Genomic DNA, 20,552 nt, shown 5'->3' with positions numbered 1-20,552 from the left:
TCTGTCTGGAGAACCTTCTTCTAATAATAGTTTGAACTAAAACTCTAATGGAAACAAGTATCCTAAGGTCTAATGGGTTACATGGAGAACTGGGTAAAGCGGCAAAAAATGTGACCAACATATGAAAGTGAGCCCAGTGTCAGGATTACTTGTTTCTGTGCTGGACATCATCTCTATTCCTAAGTCTCTGTCCTCATTTACTGCTCATGGTGACAGGGCTGCTGCTTCCCATGCCATCACCCTGGCTGAGGAGACAGCAGGAGGATGCTCACCATGAGCAGGTGCAGGAACTGAGCACCTGTGGAGCGAGCCCCTGCCCACAATTATGACTCGGTGTTCTGAATAGTGCCTATCTTAGCCTGCTTGAAATAGCACAAGAAACCCAGTGCTTACAATGAACATGGTGGGAAAATAGTAAAAACAACAGAGAAATGTTTGGGGAAAACACACCATATGGCTTGATTATTTTTATTTAGTTTTGAAGTTTTTCACGGTTTTTTAAATCCTGAGCGCATGAGTGCATGCGCATGCGCACACACACACACACACACACACACACACACAGAGAGAGAGAGAGAGAGAGAGAGAGAGAGAGAGAGAGAGAGAGAGAGAGAGAAGAGGATAAAACACATCTCTCAGATAAACGGTAAACAGTAACAGATTTTTGTCTGGACTCCTCGGCTCTCTTGCCTCAGGCTGTGCTGGTGTGTGGCTCAGTAAGCAATCAGAGGTCATAATTTCATTGGCAGTTAGCATCAGGTTTAATTTTTCTAGCATGTTGCATTTACTAAGATGTCTGGTTCTAGTTATGCCAAGCACTCTCTGAATCAAGCTCTGAGCGGTATGGCGTGTTTAGGTACCTGAGGTTTATGGAACACACATGCTAATTGTTTTCAATCACTTTCCTTTCTAAGCACAAAAATGTGTTTTCTAAAGCTGAGTAGCAGTAGTCCTTGATGACATTACTCATTTCTTATAGAAAAGGGCCCCAAAACAGGTTTTAAAAAAAAAAAAAAAATGCTAATTTAACAAGACTGCCACCTACCGATGCGCAGAGTTGAAAAGAATGCCAATTAAGGTGTTTGTTTGTTTTAATGACTGTTTTGGGTTTCTTTTTAAAGGTGCTTCCTAAAAATTAACACACGCCATTTGAATTGCATTTCAGGAGTGTGACCAAGTCCATATAGATGATGTTTCTTCAGACGACAATGGACAGGACCTAAGGTGAGAGAGCACCGTGGTGCACAGGCAGGGTTTAATTACTCGGCTAATTAAGACGAACTTTCTGTTAGACTAACTCTGGGCTTTTCTTGAATCTAAATAGCACATACAACTTTGGAACAGATGGCTTTCCTGCTGCAGCCACCAGTGCTAATTTATGCCTGGCAACTGGTGTCCGAGGTGGTGTGGACTGGATGCGAAAACTAGCCTTCCGCTACAGACGAGTAAAAGAGATCTACAACACCTACAAAAACAATGTGGGAGGCAAGTGGCCGGCAGTGCCTCAGTGGGCTGGGCTAAGATCATATGCATAAGATTTACAAAGTCCCCCTCACTCTGGGGCCACACTGTTGGGTATAATAGGATAAGGACAGTTTTATCTAGCTGATTAAATGCTACAGTTTTATGACAGACATAAGAGTAGAAGCAGCTGCCCTGGCTGTCTAGTGCCATGGGATGGCCTGCAGTGACCTGGGGTGAGCTCCTTGACCTTTTCAACACTCAACGATCCTTCCAAGCAAGCCTTGTCCACAACACATGATGGGTTATGACAAGGTTCCCTCTCCCATCTTGTCTTAGCCTGAGTTTTTCAGCATGGTTCATGGTAATCAAAGTGACTTAAATATAAAGGAAATAACAGTTAATATAATGCCAGTTACATTGATGGGGCTGTTTCCAGTATGGCTGGAAAATATATACATAGTAAATAGGTGTCTTCCTCCAGCGAGTAGCCAGTCCTAGGTCAGCCATTCATAGGAAGTGGCAAAACAATGCCTAGATATCCCTGGGTTTCTAGCTCATCTGTGATTCCCACAACTGGGGAGAAAAACACCATCCCATAGAGTCAGACAGCATGCCAAGACACTGACCCTAACCATACCACGGACTCTCACCCACTCTAAAGCCAGAAGGGGAATCAGCTCTTCCCGTAGTCCATGGTTAGAAACGAAAGGGTCCACTGAAAGGGGAACGTCCGGGGAGACAGTCCCTGCAAACTAAGTGCACATTTCCAAATGAAAGATAACCGAACATTTTGGCTTAAGGATAGTTTTGGTCTCTGTGAACGGTTTCTTCTTTATGAATCTGCATGGCATGTGGGTAAGCATATATGGGTTTCACGAGCCTTCTACCCCTCAGGTCTGCTTGGCCCAGCCAAGAGGGAAGCCTGGCTCCAGCTAAGGGCTGAGATTGAAGCACTCACAGACTCCTGGCTGACCCTGGCCCTCAAGGCCCTCTCCCTCATCCACTCCCGGTGAGGCCCCTGTGGGCATGGGGTGAGGCCCCTGTGGGCATGGGGTGAGGCCCCCGTGGGCACGGCCGGGCCATGGGCGTGGCTCAGGCTTGCTTATCTTGAAGACTTTTTTGCCAACAGTCCCTCCTTCTTTGTGTCCTCCTAGGGCGAACTGTGTGAATATTTTAGTAACGACTACCCAGCTCATCCCAGCGTTGGCAAAAGTCCTGCTATATGGCTTAGGAATTGTGTTTCCAATAGAAAATATTTACAGTGCAACTAAAATAGGTAAGCTCTTTGTGGTTTTTACTAATCTTCTTCCTTGAGGCCAATGTGAGTGCGAAGGCACTGAACGAAACTTATCTTCGGAATCCTTGCTGCATCAGAGAAAGGGAAGGGTAAAGGGAATATGAACTATAACCCACATAGCTGAGGGATAAAATTTTACTTTACTGGAGAAGGTAAAGCCTGGGCATTCCACGTACAAATGGTTTAGGATCAACTCTGAGCTGTTGTATTTACTCTTTTAGATAACTTTCAACACAAACATTTTGTAAGCTGAAGCACAAGTTAACACAAACCCATACAAAGTGGAAACAAACACTTCATAGCTTTCTCTATTTTACTGGGAGTGGGCTTTGGTTGGTTTTAGTTCAATAGGTATAAAAAATTGATTTTTCATTTTAATTCTGGGAAGATGGGAAAAACAAACTTCCCACCAGAGAATACAGAGTTGGGGGAGGCATCTGATGTGAGATGAGGTTAGAATGTAATGCACTGAGAAGAAAAAGGATGAGGAGTCCTGACTTGTTCTCCAGAGGACAAATGACTACCTATGGTCCATTATGATGATATGCAAATGAGCCTCCAGCAGGCTGGCGGGCGGGCGCTGGCTGTGGAAGGTATGCCAACCATTTTCCATATTCATCTTTACTTTATACAAATAAAGAAACATAAGCACCAGGCTAAGTCGTTTGGGTAAATGGTTGAGAGCCAAGCCTGGAATCACTCTAATGTGAACTCCTCTCCACGAGGAGCCATCCCGCTAAGTGCCTGGCTGTCTGCAGGGTGGAGGACCAGGTAGAGAAGGACAAACCAGAATGCTTATGGAGCAGACATGCTAATGAGATCAAGGGAACAGCCTTGGGACTGTCCCTGAGTGGCTATTTGGAGGTGCTCACAAAATGCTGAAGCAGGAGATCAGCCCTGACCATGCATTAGTGACCTGGGTATTTACACAGAAAAGGGACAGGCATCCTCAGACTGGAAAGAAGGCTGTGTCTGCCTGCTGATTCCATCTGAAGATGAAAAGAGCTGGAGAGGACTCCCTCAGGTCGGACTTCTGTCTTCCCGTGCTTTCGGAGCCCTGTATGCCGCGTCACCTTCAAGGCATTTGCTCAATGGTCCCTAAACAGTTGTTTGTGGTGTGAACTTCCCGCCAGATTATAACATTTCCAGGGCCCTTGGTCTCTTTTCCACCACAGTGACCACAGGGCAGCGTTCCTTGTATACTTAGAAAATGCCTATGTACTCACCAAATGGGTTTGGCTGAAATGGATTATTCTCTGTACACTGGAAAAGGCTTGGGAGGCCATGGAGTCTCCTATAGACAGCTGCTTGCACTGCCATGTTAACCAGGAAGACAAGGGATGAGTGGGAGCCCAGGCAGATGAGCTATCAGTTTTAAAGTCTGCCTATCTGATGTCTAAGAGCAACTCACGCTTCTTAAGCTAAAACTACTTTTTAAAATAAACGAATAATAAAAGCAAGCTTTGTTAAAAAATAATCTTATGTTTTACAAGACTGGTTTTGTAAGAAAAGTAGGAATTGAAAGACCCGTGATTATTGCTAACTGTGCCATTAAATGAAACTGATGTGGAGGTCACTGTAGAGAGGGCCACAACTTAAGTTTTTCAATATTTCATGCAAAAAAGCTTATAGAACCCAAAGCTGGCAATGAAACCTGTAGGTGACAGAATACAAGACTTTTTCTTTTCTTTTTTCCACCAAAACGTCACCCTTAAATAACCTCTAAGGAACTGGGGGTTAGCTCAGGGAAAATTAGCCTAACCTGTGCAAAGCCCTGGATCATCTGATCCCTAACACTGTATGAAATTTTAAAAAGAAAAAGAAATAAAGAAAAACAAAGAAAAACCTGTTCACATTTATATAGCAATCAATTCAATATTCCTTTCTACACAAGTCAAAAATAATACAGCTTTGCAGAACATGTAAGTATTTTCCAATTCAGAGGGAAAAGTCTGTTTCTTAAAGTGATTTAAAATGTCACAGTTTAGTGGGCAGCTAAAGCATTGAACGGCATCTTTGACCAAGGCTGGCGGTATTACATTCTGTCAGATGCAAACCAAAGATTTTAGTGCAAAGTACAAATATACAGCAGACATTTGTTTAAGCAAACAAGCAATTTGCTCATGGGTTTATCTGATCCTCATTTGAAAGAGGTGCAGGCCCTACTCAGCCATTCACGTTTGAGAACTATCAACTGTCCCTTTGTCCATTAAAATGACCTTATTGTCAGCTGAGACCCAGAGCGCCAATCTCCTCTCTGAGAAGAAACAATGCCAGCATTAGCTATGGAGATGTGCTGACAGCCAAGCCTGGGGGAAGGCCTGACAGGAGAAAGATAATGGACAGATAATGGTGTTCTGTTGCCTGCTTTCCTCTAGTAAAGGGCTTGGTTGGGTGCAAGATGGCTGGGGGAGGTGGCCACAGTCTTGTCCTATGACCCATACCCATGACATCCGACATTTATTTTAGAGGATAAAGATATAGATGGCATATCTTTAAGCAAAGACATTAGGCTTTGTATGTCTTTCTCTTGACCTGCAAGGGTTTGATTTCTTTTGCTATACCAAATCCAAGTTTGGTTATTTTTATTTTTAAGTCACTCTCACTGGTCTTGTATTATTCAGCTTCAAAAAGCAAATGTTTAAGCTAAAATAGACTGCTAGGCTAATTATATGCCTTTTAGTCTCAGCTTGTCGGGGAAGAATGTATATTATTATAATACAGTATGCCAGTGTGCACACATACACTCAGGCACATGCGCATGGACACATACTCTTATGTTTGTATCGTTAAGTTCTTTGGAAAAGAGTATTTAAACCAGTTGCCCAACACTTTGGCCTTGAGGCTTGGTGTTTCAAAAGTCCATTCTCTGAGTCGTGCAGTGGAACTAAAAACAAAGCAAAACCTCGGAATTTAAGTTTGCAATTTTTCTTAGGCCACATTGATATCTAGCCTGACTTCACGTGTCCCGGGCCATTAATTTTCAAAAGACACAATGCTAATGACTTCACAACCTTTACCACACTGTGCTGGCTTCATACCGCTCAAGTGGCTGGACTTGCTTCCCTGGGTGGGAAGGAGCCGAACCAGAAGCATGGACAAAGTGTCTGTTTAAGGTTTCCCAGCATCATCAGGCTGGGTTGGCTGCCTGGCTGTCACACTCTGAAATTGACTTTTACCCACCAGGAAAGGAGAGCTGTTTTGAGAGGATAATCCAAAGGTTTGGAAGGAAAGTGGTGTATGTCGTCATAGGAGATGGAGTGGAAGAAGAGCAAGGAGCGAAAAAGGTAAGGCTTCCTGGAGGGTGCCCTCTGCAGCTCAGTCCTCAGTCCTGGAGGGTGCCCTCTGCAGCTCAGTCCTCAGTGCTGGAGGGTGCCCTCCGCACCCTCAGTCCTCAGTCCTGGAGGGTGCCCTCTGCAGCTCAGTCCTCAGTCCTGGAGGGTGCCCTCTGCAGCTCAGTCTTCAGTCCTGGAGGGTGCCCTCTGCAGCCTCAGTCCTCAGTGCTGGCCCCCTTCACCCACAGCAGTTTTCCACCACAGACGATGAAGTGCAGAGAATTGTAATCATGGGGAGGGGGCTGTGAAGAACCCTACTGACATGAATGAGCTTTTCAAGTGACGGTTGGTCAGAAAAGCCAGCTTAGCATTACAGCAATGTTCCAGAACCCAGGTGACACACACTGTCCTTATTCCTGGCGTACAGGACACTGTCAGGTGGCTCACATCTTGTTATCCAATCCCGATACAACCCCAAACCCTCTCAAGCATTGCTTTGGAAAGATGCTTGCTAACAGTCAAAGCCAGCATGCAAGATGAAATGATTTTCTGGCCCAGAGAGCATCTGCTTTGCGTGGAGTGCTGGAGAGGGGAGAGAAGTGGACAGGAGTAAAGAAACTTCCTAGAGACATTCCCCGTGACACTGTTGCTGACATGTGCCTCTGCGATTCTCTCATTCCCTTAGCAGAACTAGCAACTTGGGCATCTCACTGTGCTTCTTAAAGGACACTATGCTCTTCCTTAGCCTATATTCAGGGTCTTTACAGTCTGATTACAACTTGCCTTTCTCGTCTGTCTCCCTCCGACACCCAACACTGCAGTTACATTCATATGGTGACCTTAGTCCTTTATTATTTATTATTATTCATATGGTGGCCTTAGTCCATTTCTTGTTACTATGGCAAAATGCTTGAAGTTGGATAGGTTATAAAGAATAGAGGTTTGTTTGGCTCAGTTCCAGGTAAGCCTCCCTGGAGGGTACCATCTGCAGCTTCAGTCCTTTGAAAGACTATGGCCTCAACATCTGTCCAATGAGGACCATCTTGTTACATCGTAAGATGGCAGGAGGCATCCCCTGTGGACACGGGGCAAGGTCTGTCTTCATCACTGTCGAGAGTCACTAGCATCACATTCCTCCTTTTATACACACCACCTACTACTCACATCATGAGCTTAGTTTAACTAATCCTAATCATGGCCAACCGTTCTCACCTTCCATTAAAATCATGGTGAAAAATTGAGGGTTCATTTCTAACATGTGAATGTTGGGGGACACATTCAAACCACTAACACCTCTCTTTTACCACACCCCATCCTTTCCCCAGAATATTTTATTCCCAAATTCTCTTGTTATCAGGCTTGTTCCTCAGTACTCATGCCACGCATCTTAAGCTCTTAGCCTTTTTTCTTTATCACAGCGCTCACTCATGCTAGAAGTGGAAAGAGCTTGGATGCTCATCCAGCCCACATTTGATCCACAGCTTTGCTGTCTATCCATTCCATGACTTTGAGCGAATGTCTTAAGCCTCTCCCCCAGTGGGCACGCTCACAGTGCCTAGCTCCTTGGCCTCTTTGACCAATTAGGTTCACTAAGACTTGTGCATCTCATAAAAACAACCAATGGCAGCTAGGGTTACAAATATATTTAGGAATGTCTGTTTTGCTAACAATATGGTCTTGAAGTGGGAAGCTTTTGTTTGAGACTCCATCTTTAACTTTCTTGTATGCCTCTAAATCTTGGTACAGTTGTCTTCCATGTTTCTTCAAGGACATTCTATCATGAGGTGATTAAAGTCCTCTCCTTTCCCCCACAAACCCATTCACAGAGTTCTGTTTTCACCCTCATGACAGACACAGCAGTTCGACTTTGCCTTTTTCCGGTCAGTACCAGAAATGGCATACCAAGTTCCAGGTCTCAGACGTAGCACAGACTGCCAGGTGTGACAGTGACAGCCTTTTCATACATCTCTGAAGATGCTGTCTTCACCTCAGATGCCTCTGGATTCCAATCAGAGCACAGGCACTGGTCCTACGTCTGTCAGTGACAGAAGATGTGACTGATGTGCCTGGTGCTGACTGAAACCTACACACACTTGGCCTGCTTAGCAGGAGTAGCATAGAAGCCTTGCTGACCGTGCCATCTCACCAGTGGCTAGTCCTGACTGGTCCTGGGCACATTTGTCAGCCTAGACAACATTAGAATACCCCAGACTCTGTCCAGGGGGCTGAAGAAGAATGGCAGGTGAGAAATTCAAACTTGAATTCTCTTCCTTGGAAAGCTTCTAGAATTCCCAGGCCACTCCTACACAGAAGCCCCTGGTGGCCTTAAAGGCCTGAGAGAGAGTTGCACTTCTGGGCAGAGAGCTCAGGTCATTCTATGCCGCTGTGCCCCGAGCCAGCTCTCCAACTGCCCTCGGAGCTGGGCCTTCAGGAGAAAGTTAACATAGTATGTCTTTCTGTTCGAGTTTTCCATAGGATGCAAAAACACAGGTAAAATCCTGCCTCAGAAGGTCTCTTCATAGGTCTTTCTGAGATGCTTCCCAGATGGATAGCCCTGGTAAGCACAGTGTGGAAAACAGGAACTCCTGAGCTGATGCTACAATTCAAAGGTCTAAGAAGATATTTTCTATCTTCACAGGGCACTTAAAATTATCTTCACAATTTTTCTTTGGATATGTTTTTTTAAAACATCAAAAAGAAATTAGAGAATGAACATTCTCTTTGGATTTTTACTTATGAATCTTCTTAGCTTTACTTTGATTTTTTCCAGGTGAATGTATGTAGTAAGAGGGGGAAAAAAGAAAGCTCCTTGGACCTTGTGACCTGCCTGTGCATGTAAAAATTTCAGTATTCAAGGGTCAGATTCTTATATGTTGCAGGGAGATGGGAGATGAAAGCCATCATAAAAAAAAAAAAGATGAGGAAGAGGAGGAGGCAGAAGAGGAAGAAAGGGAAGGGAAAGAGGAAGAGGGCGAAGGGGAGGGGAGGAGAAGGAGGAGGAGGAAGAAGGAGAAAGAGAAGATGAAAAGAGAGAGAGAGAGAGAGAGAGAGAGAGAGAGAGAGAGAGAGAGAGAGAGAGAGAGAGAGAGAGAGAGAGAGAGAGAGAGAGAGAAAGCAGTTGCTGCTGCTCCTTGGACTTTGTGAGCTGCCTGAGCATGTAAAGATTACAGAGTAATAGCCTGTCTCAAACAACCATAACCAAAACCAAGAAATGGCTAAAACACATAGCTAAAACTTGACCAGACTATGACTTGAAGCCAGTGCTCCTTCAAGCTATAAATGTAAGCATCCCAAGCATGCTAAGATTTTGTATTTTAGAAAGTTGTATGGCTTGTTAACATTAAACACTGGATAGGTTTGCTTTTTGGTGGGAGGGGTAGATATAACCTACAAAGGTGTCTCCTTTCCCGGGGTTTTACAATGATTTGTTTTTCTCACTTAGCTGTTCCTCCAGGCAGATGTCTGCAGACAGGATAGAGCTCTGTCTTATCTACAAAGCAAATCATCACTCAGTTATATTAGTTTCCAAGCACTAACTGGATTTAAGTGAGCGCCCCTCCCTGGGGAAGGTCTGCACATCCGGACAATCAAATCAAAACCATGCCATTTTACATTTCTTCAAAACCAATTTTAGCTGTTTCTCTTGCTTCTCAGTTTCCCATGTTCTTTCAAAAGTCCTATAGCATTCTCTCTTGCTCCCTAGAAAGACGTCGTTCAGCTGCCTAAATCATATTCTTCATCAAGAGAGAGGAGCTTTCTAAAGCCAGATAGCAGTAAGCAACCCTCCAGTTGCCCATGTCCTTAAAGGCCACTTGCTGAGGCATCAGCCATCTGGGCAGTACAGCTAGGCTTTCCGAAGTAATTCCATCTAACCCTATGATTTCTGTCATAAAAGCTCTTCCTCAAAATGGAGATACAACACAGCTTGAAGAAAATAATTAAGCACAGGTATAACTTTAAAAAATCCAAGTGGTAAGAAGGGATAGCTAGTTTTCATTGCTCAATTAATCTACATTTCAGAAATCCATTTAAATCTTTGTAACAGGTAAAAAAGGGCAAGTGTCCATTGTTCTGTCTACTGACCAAGATCTCATTCGAAAATTGTTCCTTTTAGGTCTGCATTCCAAAACCTGCTGAGATCAAAAATTAAGCTAAATACCAAGCTAGTGATGCCTCATTTTAAACTCTAGGGAAAGCCAATTTGGTGGAAGTTGGAGGACAACATTTGTAACACAATTTAATTCTTTTTTTTTTTTTCTTATTTAAGGGGGACATAGAGATAAAACACTAAGCAGAGATTAGTTTATTGTTGCAGGTTGTTCGTCCATACTTAAAGATTACACGGAAGAGCTAGGTTTTGACCCTCTCTGCCTAAAGCGGTGGTTCTCACCTCTTTCACAAAGGTCACGGAAGACCATCAGAAGACACAGACGTCTATTACATCACAATTCACAACAGTAGCAAAACTACTTATGAAGTAGCAATGAAAGAATCTCAAGGGTTAGGCACATCTTCTCCCCCTGAGGCCAGACCAGGCAGTCCTCTGCTGTATATGCGTCAGGGCCTCAGATCACCTAATGTATGTTGCCTGGTTGGTGGCTTGGTGTCTGAGAGATCTCAGTGATCTGGGTTGGTTGAGACTGCTGGTCTTCCTATGGGGTCACCCTCCTCCTCAGCTTTTTCCAGCCTTTCCCTAATTCCACCACAGGGGTCCCTGACTTCAGTCTAATGGTTGGCTGTAAGTATCTGCTTCTGTTTCAGTGTGCTGCTTGTTGGACCTCTCAGAGGACAGCCAGGCTAGGCTCCTGTCTGTAAGCACTCCATAGCATCAGTAATAGTGTCAGGCCTTGGAGCCTCTCCTTAAGCTGGATTCCAATTTGGGCCTGTCACTGAATCTCCTTTCCCTTGGTCTCTTCTCCATTTTTGTCCCTCCAGTTCTTTTAGACAGGAACAGTTCTGGGTCAAAGTTTTACACTGTGAGATGGCAACCCCATCCCTCCACTTGATGCTCTGTCTTCCTACTGGAGGTTGACTCTACAAATTCCCTCTCCCCACTGTTGGGCATTTCATCTAAGGTCCTCCCTTCGAGTCCTGAGAGTCTCTCACCTCCCAGGTCTCTGGCACTTTCTAGAGGGTCTCCCCCACCTTTCATCACCATCCCAGGTTGCATATTTTCATTCATTCAGCTGTCCCTCAGGGCTTCTCCCCTGTTTCCCCTGTCCCCAATACCTGATTATGTTCCCCCTTTCCCCTCCCCCTCCCTATCCCACCCAGGTCCCTCCCTCCCTCCCTCTGCTTCCCTGTGCTTGCTTTCTTCTCCCTCCCAAGTGGAACTGAAGCATCCTCACTTGGACCCTTTGGCTTGTTAACCTTCTAGAGTTCTGTAAATTGTATCCTAGATATTCTGTACTTCTTTGGCTAATACCCACTTATTAATGAGTACATACCATGCATGTCCATTTGGGTCTGAGTTAACTCACTTAGGATGATATTTTCTAGTTCCAGCCATTTGCCTGCAAAACTCATGGTATACTTACTTGTTCTTAATAGCTGAGTAGTACTCCATTGTGTAAATGAAACACATTTTCTGTATCCATTCTTCCGTTGTGGGACATCTGGGTTGTTTCTAGCTTCTGGTTATCACTAATAAGGCTGCTATGAACGTAGTAGAGCATGTGCCCCTGTGGTATGGTAGGACATCTTTTGTGTAAAGCCCAAGACTGGTATACCTAGGTGTTCAGGTAGATCCATTTCCAGTTTTCTGTAGAACCTCCAGACTGATTTCCAGAGTGGCTGTACCAGTTTGTAATCCCACTAGCAATGAAGGAGTGTTCCTCTTTCTCCACATCCTCACCAGCATGTGCTGTCACCTGAGGTTTTGATCGGAGCCATTCTGATTGGTTTAAGATGGAGTCTCAGAGTCGTTTTGATTTGCACTTCCCTGATGACAGAGGACTTTGAACATTTCTTTAAGCTTCTTGGCCATTCAAATTCCTCTGTTGTGAATTCTCTGTTAAGCTCTGCCCCCATTTTTTGACTGGGTCGTTTGGTTTTTTGAAGGTTAGCTTCTTGAGTTCTTTATATACTTTGGATATTAGACCTCTGTTGGATGTGGAATTAGTGAAGATTTTTTTTTCCCAGTCTGTAGATTGCCTATTTGTCCTATTGACTGTACCCTTTGCCTTACAGAAGCTTTTCAGTTTCATGAGGTCCCATTTATCAATTCTTAATCTTAGAGCCTGAGCTCTAACTCATTGGAGTTCTGTTTAGGAAATTTCCCATACCCCCCCTTACCCCCACCCGTGTGCCTATGAATTTGAGGCTCTTTCCCACTTTGTCCTCTATTAGATTCAGTGTATCTGGTTTTATGTGAAGGTCCTTGATCCACTTCGACTTGAGCTTTGTGCAAGGTGACAAACATGGATCTATTTTCATTTTTCTACACATCACCTGCCAGTTAGACTAGAACCATTTATTGAAGATGCTTTCCTTTTTCCATTGTATATTTTTGCTTCTTTGTCAAAGATCAAGTATTCATAAGTGTGTGAGTTCATTTCTGGGTCTTCAATTCTATTCTATTGATCAACCTGCCTGTCTCTGTACCAATACCATGCAGTTTTTACCACTATTGCTCTGTAGTACAGCTTGAACCAGGGATAGTGATTCCCCTAGAAGATTTTTTTATTGTTAAGAATTTTTTTTTTCACTATCCTGGGTTTTTTGTTTTTCCATGTGAAATTGAGAATTGCTCTTTCCATGCCTTTAAAGAATTCTGTTGGAATTTTGATAGGGATTGCGTTGAACCTGTAAATTGCTTTTGATAGGATGGCCATTTTTACTATATTGATCCTGCCAATCCATGATCATGGGAGATCTCTCCATTTTCTAAGGTCTTAGTCTAAAGACCTCCCAGGAGATCTGCATCAGGAATCCTTTAAGTAACCACCCGGCATGCTGTCATGTGGATTTGCAATTATCTTACCAGCCCTTTGGGGCTGAGCGTTTAAGGGGTTCTAGCATTTACAACAAGCTGATCCTTGATGAGCATTATGGGAATATGTTTCTGAAAGTGCAGTATCTGCATCAGAGAGAAGATGCTGTTAGATTATAAAGGATTTCTATTGGTGCATTTTAAATAATTGTGCAGACATCCATTTCCATGTGAAGAGTTGCACACACAGCTTTTTTATGTGATGGATGTCATGCATAACCAAAAGGGCTAAGTGTAGATTTTCAGAGGGAGGAGGATTTAAAGAGTAAATGGCCTGTCACTGTGTCCCCTAGGGGCATACTGTGGCTTTACAGACTCCCAAGCCTGTGCTCCTCTAGGTTCTGGTGCCTACTTCAGCTCCCCCTTATTAGGAATGGAGCCTCTCCATGTCCATCAGGCTTAGCCTGTCCATCTCAGTATCTGACCTCACCAAGTGAACCCAGGTGTCCCCAGCTACTGGCCACTCTAATAACCTTCTTCTCTGCATGTTCCCTGTTCTGCACACAAACTACTTCACAGCTGTCTCTGTGACCAGTCCCACCTCCACACCTTCCTTTCTCTGCACCCCTCCCCCAGTAGTCTTAAATACCTTCTTGGCTGTGCTGTCAAGTCTTCAGCGAGTATTAGTGGCCCTTCCCTTTCATTTACAAGATAAAAATCTAAACTCCTTAGTTAATTCTCACGGCCTTACCCTGAACCGCCTCCTTCCCTATTAGAGAACAGACTCTTCAGCCTGAAGACATTCCAGGCTAATTACAGCAGATGCTTCCTGGGTCCCTTATCTCTGTACCTTTGTGTATCTTCTGGCCGGGAGGCCAGGAAGGACTCTTCTGTGTTTATCCTAACAACTTGTAGGGGAGCCAGCCCGGCATTCATCCCTTCTGTGCCTACCCTCATATGATGGTTCAGCAGATACGTCTTGCCTGTCCATGGCTTGGGGACATGGGGCATGTCATGTATTAATTCTTGCTTTAGCTATGGTGCTCTCCAAATAATGGCATTTGTTTTGACCATAAACTTAGAAGCAACATGGAATCATTTACGCCAACTAATCAATTTTTGATAAGGTGCAGCTTGGGAAGATGAACCTCATAAAGGAACCTCGTTTGGCTTGAAAGGGTCGAGCTCAGGTTTCTTCAAAGTCATGTGCTTCTCTTTCACTCTTTTGTCAATCTTTCTTCCCAGTTTTATATAAGAAATATTCATTTTAGTGGCCAAGAATAGTATGCCCATACATACATACACACTGCACACACACACACTGCACACACACACTGCACACACACACACTGCACACACACACTGCACACACACACACACTGCACACACTCTGCACACACACACTGCACACACTTTACATACACACTCTGCACACACACACTGCACACACACACACTTTACATATACACACTGCACACACACACACTGCACACACACACACACACACACACTGCACACACACACCCTGCACACACACTGCACACACACACACTGCACACTCACACACACTGCACACACACACACTGCACACACACACACTTTACATATACACACTGCACACACACACACTGCACACACACACTGCACATACACACACACACTGCACACATACACTGCACACACACGAACTGCCCACACACACACTGCACACACACACACTGCACACATACACACACACTGCACACACATACACACTGCACATACACACACACACTACATACACGCACACACACTGCACACACACTGCACACACACACTGCACACACACACTGTACATACACGCACTGCACACACACTGCACACACACACTGCACACACACACACACACACACTGCACACACACACACCACACACACACACTGCACACCCACACACACTGCACATACACACACACACACACACACACACTGCACACACACACACACACTGCACACACACACTGCACACACACACACACTGCACACACACACTGCACACCACACTACACACACACCACACACACACACACTGCACATACACACACACACTGCACACACACACTGCACATACACACACACACTGCACACATACACACACACACTGCACACACACACACACTGCACACACACACTGCACACACACACACTGCACACACACACACTGCACACACACACTGCACATACACACACACACTGCACATACACACTGCACACACACCGCTGCACACACACACCGCACACACACACTGCACACACACACACTGCACACACACACACACACACGAACACACACTACACACACACACACTGCACACACACACTGCACACACACACTGCACACACACACACTCCACACACACACACTGCACACACACACACACTGCACACATACACACACACTGCACACATACACACACACCGCACACACACACTACACATACACACACACTGCACATACATACACACTGCACACACACACACACACACTGCACATACACACACACACTGCACATACACACACACTACACACACACACACATATACACACACACACACACTGCACACACACACTGCCCCACACACACACTGCACACACACACTGCACACACACACACACACTGCACACACACACATTGCCCACACACACTGCACACACACTGCACACACACACTGCACACACACACTGCACACACACTGCACACACATACACTGCACATACATACACTGCACACACACTGCACACACACAAACATACACACACTGCACACACACACTGCACATACACACACACACTGCACACACATACACACTGCACACACACACTGCCCACACACACACTGCACACACACACACACACACACACACACACACACTGCACACACACACTGCACACACACACACTGCACACACACACACACACACACACACACACACACACACACACACACACACCGCACACACACACCGCACACACACACACGCACCACCCACACACGACCCACACACACACTCCCCACACACACACTCCCCACATACACACACACTCCACACATACACACTCACACCACACACACACTTCACACACACACACCCTGCACATACATACACACTGCACACACACTGCACACACACTGCACATACACACATGCACACATGCACACACACACACTGCACACACACACACACACATACACACACACTGCACACACACACACTGCACATACACACACACACTACACACACACACACACACTGCAGACACACACACACACACTGCACACACACACACACACACACACACTGCACACACACACACACACACACACACTGCAGACACACACACTGCACATACACATACACACTGCACACACACACTGCACACACACACACACACACACACACAGCACATCATAGCACAGCACAGCGCGCATACACATAAATGTGCACACACACGTCCTCAGATTCAGTTGTCCCTGGCAGTATAAAATCTTGGCATTATTAAGTACATGGGTAGAGAAAATATTCCCCTCTGTAGGAACCGATGGCCTATTAATAAGAGTCACGGGCCTTCTCTGCTAGACTCGGTTCTCAGTTAACCAGCCACTTGATGGATCGTGACACTAGAGTCCTTGAGGTTCTGTGAGGATAAATTGTTCACCGCAGCAGACATCACTATCTGTCCTTAGTGTGAGCAGCTGGTGCTGAGGCAGGGGCTCAACCCTGTAGCATGGAGGCTTCAGACAGCCCAGGCCTGGTCGGGAACTTACGTTCAGTCCTCAGTCTCCTCTCTCCCTTCTGTATGGACAGTGATACTGGTTCCGAGTTGCCGTACACACAGCTCAACAGAACAGCTGGAGTTGAACTCATTTCTACCAGGAAAGTGCCTTAGAGTTAGTATATGGGACCATGCACTCTCTGGCTGTTCAGCCAGCCTTATCTTTCGCTCACAGGTAGTCAGCGTCCATGAGGTTGTCTCTCTGTGAGCTCCAGCCACAGACTCAGCTGAGCATCCCTCCAGCTGTCCTCCTTTGACACTCAGCTCAACTGTTGCTTTATTATTTGGGACACTTCCCTAGTTCAGTGTGCAAAGCTAATTGTGTCTCTCCTGCTCATATTAGCACACTCTGAGAGGCTGAGCCAGCACCATCTCTGTCTCTCCCGAGACCATGAGCCCAGAAATGCAAAAGGCAATCTAAATAAGTAAAGAGCCACAGTACAGACTGCAACCTAGCAGTGCCGAGCAGAAATCTGCCTGTGTCTGCAGAGGTTTCTGAACTATTCTGTCATTAGCAAGTAACAGAGATACAGAGATGCCTTTCATCGCATTGAGTCTAGAATGTTCCAAATTAGCAGATTCACTAAAAGCCTTTAGCAGATTAGAGTATATCAACAATATTAGCATTATCGATAAGTATATTAAATAATGTGTACCCTTATGTAACAGCTTTATGCACTCTTTCAGACTGGATGCTTCCATTATTACCTGCAAATCTTGATCATCTAGCTTGTGTAACAGATTTCCCACTTCTCGGGAAGTTTCCTCAAATCCTTAGACGTATGAGTGTCCATACTTCTGCTTCAGATGATTGTATGTGAAAGAAATCTGCGGGGAAAAGAGAAGTGTGTTCTCAGAGAAGAGTTTGCATAACTGCTCTTTCAACTGCTTCTGAGCAGAAGTCTGCTCCAGCCTCCAGTGAAGGAGATAGCCTGTTTTCAGGATGCTGGTCTGTTCGGTCGCCCCACACAGTCCTGACCGAACTTGTGCTTGTACCTTGATGGTTTGACTAACTGCAGATACACACACACACACCAACCGCACATGCTATGTACAGTCTCTCCCCCACGGAATAGTCATGAAAAAAGAATAGTGGCATCATCTCTAAGCAGGAATGTGTCTAGAAAAAAGAACTGTAAAATACTACCAACCAACTACAGAAAACTTTTCAACCCGTGAAATAAAAGCTTTGTAAACCTTTAGCACTTGGCAATTCTCAAATTTCAGTTTCTCTTCAGTGACTTTTAAATTTGGAAATGTCATTCAAGTCACAGTGGAGAGGAATGTCTAGTTGAGAGAAATGGTACTCCCCTCACACCAGTATTTCTTAGGGGCCGGGTTGAATTTGTGTTTTAAGCAGATGTGAGCATGCTAGCTGATCATTTGTACAGTACTAAAATGGAGCTAAACGCAGCAGGGCCTCTCTGAAGAAGGGAGGGTTATGCTGCCTGGGTCTCTGTCCTTACCATCTGTCTGCCCTCTCTTCAGCATGCAATGCCCTTCTGGAGGGTTTCCAGTCACTCAGACCTCATGGCCCTGCATCACGCCTTGGAATTAGAGTACCTGTAACAGCCTCGTGCCAACCTGACGCTGCACTACTGCCCTGTGGCCAGAGATAATCCTGCAGGCTTGTCTTGTGTCAGTGCTGGACTCCAGGATATACCAATGTCAGCATATGGATGCATGGCTGCTACAGTCTTGACTGCTATCCTCGGGGTTAATGGAGGACCATGTTTATTCTTCAGAACAGCTGTTGACTCTAGTACTGTGAATCCAGTGAAAGGAAGCCATGAGGATGTTCTTGCACAGTGTGGTATGTCTTGGCTACATTAACTACATGGTTCAAACCTGTGAAGAAAAGACCTACAGACACTTTGGTTTTCAGCAAATGTGATGTAAACAGCGTCTGCAACCCAGCAAACTTGATCCCACAACAAAGACTGACATGTGACTGACATGTGACTGACGTGTCCCCTGGACAACCATGGAGCTATTTTCTCAAAGGTTTACTTTCTGGTGTCTCCCACCCGGGGCAATCTGTACTTCACTACTTATTTATGAAAAAGACTTTGGATAAACAGATTTGCTGAGGTATAATTCACATATCATATGATTCACCATGAAAGACTTCTCAGCTTCAAATAGTTGAAGGGACGATAGCATAAGAAATAATCAAGGAAAAGCCTTGGCTTGAGAGTATGGCAAGTACTTTGAATTTTAGCACATTGCAAAGTAGTTTAAAGTATGTCTAATTTAAACATGTAAAATGTACATCACTGAGACAATCGTGTACAGAAAGAATTTTTGGTGTAAATTTGTAATAATGGATGATTCTTATACATTCTGTTTAGGGAAATGCTATTATGAGGTAGAAATGCTTTCCTAGGAAGCTTGGGCACAAACTCCTGCAGTGCCTTATCTAAGTATTGGGTATAAATATTGTAGATAATGGATCTTTTTGATAATGTTATCTAAGACCAAAAGCATGAATGTCAATGTCAACAAGGATTTTATTTTCTCAGTCTTTTATCCCATCCATTTTTCTAATTTGTGTGTGTGTGTGTGTGTGTGTGTGTGTGTGTGTGCGTGCGCGTGCACATGTGTGTTGGTTAGAAGGGCCTTGATAAAAATAACAGTGGCTCACAACTGAAAAGTTTTGAAGTCTTCCTGACCACTTCCCTGACTGTCTCGTTTCAACACATTAATGTATTATATGTAACTACTTGGAAAAGAATGACTATTCGAACGCTTCATCCCACAGAAAGAATATAGATGATAGATATATTTTATTAATAAAATTAAGTGGAGCCTAGCAGAGTCTCCATGCACTCGGAATGATTACCGCGTCTGGGTTTCTTGTTTATATCAAGGAGGACTTTACTACATAACTGAGTCAGCAGCTCTTCTTACCCCTACTCTTACTCTTTCCTTCCCCACCCAGACAAGGGTCATTATCCCACGGTGGGTGTGTCTGGCCATCACAAGAAACATTAATGTCGCTCTCTGCTTATGACAAGACAGACATAAACCCAAAGGGGGTAGGGGGAGACACAAAAATGATCCTGTTCGTCATGTTATAAGAAAGATTTCTTCCAAAATGATGAATTTGTATACAGTCAGGAGTCTTTCTCATTGTGGACTTTGTGTTGCCATGAAATTACCCTTTGGATCAATTTTAATGAATATTATTAATAAGTTATCAATAACATTATTTAATATTGGGAGCACCAGGTTTGACCCAGAGTAGCAGAAAAACCACTCTACTTTTTCCTTTTCTAAAAGTCAGTATTGCTGCTAAAATTAGTCATTGTAAATTCTCCAAATTGTTAAAACGTAATGGAATTTGTTTCTCCCCTGATGCAGACAGAAGTGGCCGGTGTTGAAACTTCTTCATTTGATATTTTGTCCTCTGCAGACTGAAAAGACAGCCTTGACCTTGGCCTTACTGTAAACAGGTGTGCTGTGTCCACGATTGTGTACAGAACTTTTTTCTTCATTAATTTTGTGTTTAAATTAATAAACTTGATTTGTGCAGTACTGTATGTTCTTTGGTTGTCAGTATCATCTTTCTGGTTTTGGTTACGGGGAAGAGCTGAATCTTGTTTGCATTAGAACCCTGCAGCCAAAGGAAGTCATCCGGACAGCCCGGTGATGGCATTATCAGTCCTGTAGGAGCTGACCCGCAAGGCAGCAGCTGTTTCTTTGATCATCATAAGGACTGGAGAATGGAAAGACTATTTATCTCCCTAGACTACATCAACTGAATCCTCAC

General features: G+C 44.5%; 1 protein-coding gene across 1 annotated transcript in view; it reads left to right on the top strand.

Annotated features, from left to right (window-relative positions):
- The window catches only part of Eya1 (EYA transcriptional coactivator and phosphatase 1), a 145,443-nt gene extending 125,121 nt beyond the window's left edge, over positions 1–20,322 (top strand). The window contains exons 13-18 of the mRNA XM_032906829.1: positions 1,166–1,224; positions 1,325–1,485; positions 2,359–2,473; positions 2,619–2,740; positions 5,948–6,048; positions 18,269–20,322. Of these exons, the coding sequence (XP_032762720.1) occupies positions 1,166–1,224; positions 1,325–1,485; positions 2,359–2,473; positions 2,619–2,740; positions 5,948–6,048; positions 18,269–18,349 (639 nt within the window). The 3' untranslated portion in view covers positions 18,350–20,322. The remainder of the gene's footprint in view (positions 1–1,165; positions 1,225–1,324; positions 1,486–2,358; positions 2,474–2,618; positions 2,741–5,947; positions 6,049–18,268) is intronic.
- The last annotated feature ends 230 nt before the right edge of the window (positions 20,323–20,552 follow it).

This window comes from Rattus rattus, chromosome 1 (genome assembly GCF_011064425.1).
Source record: "Rattus rattus isolate New Zealand chromosome 1, Rrattus_CSIRO_v1, whole genome shotgun sequence".
Classification (NCBI taxonomy): Eukaryota; Metazoa; Chordata; class Mammalia; order Rodentia; family Muridae; genus Rattus; species Rattus rattus.
Note: the sequence above shows the minus strand (reverse complement) of the source record. Positions and strands in the feature narration are given on the sequence as shown.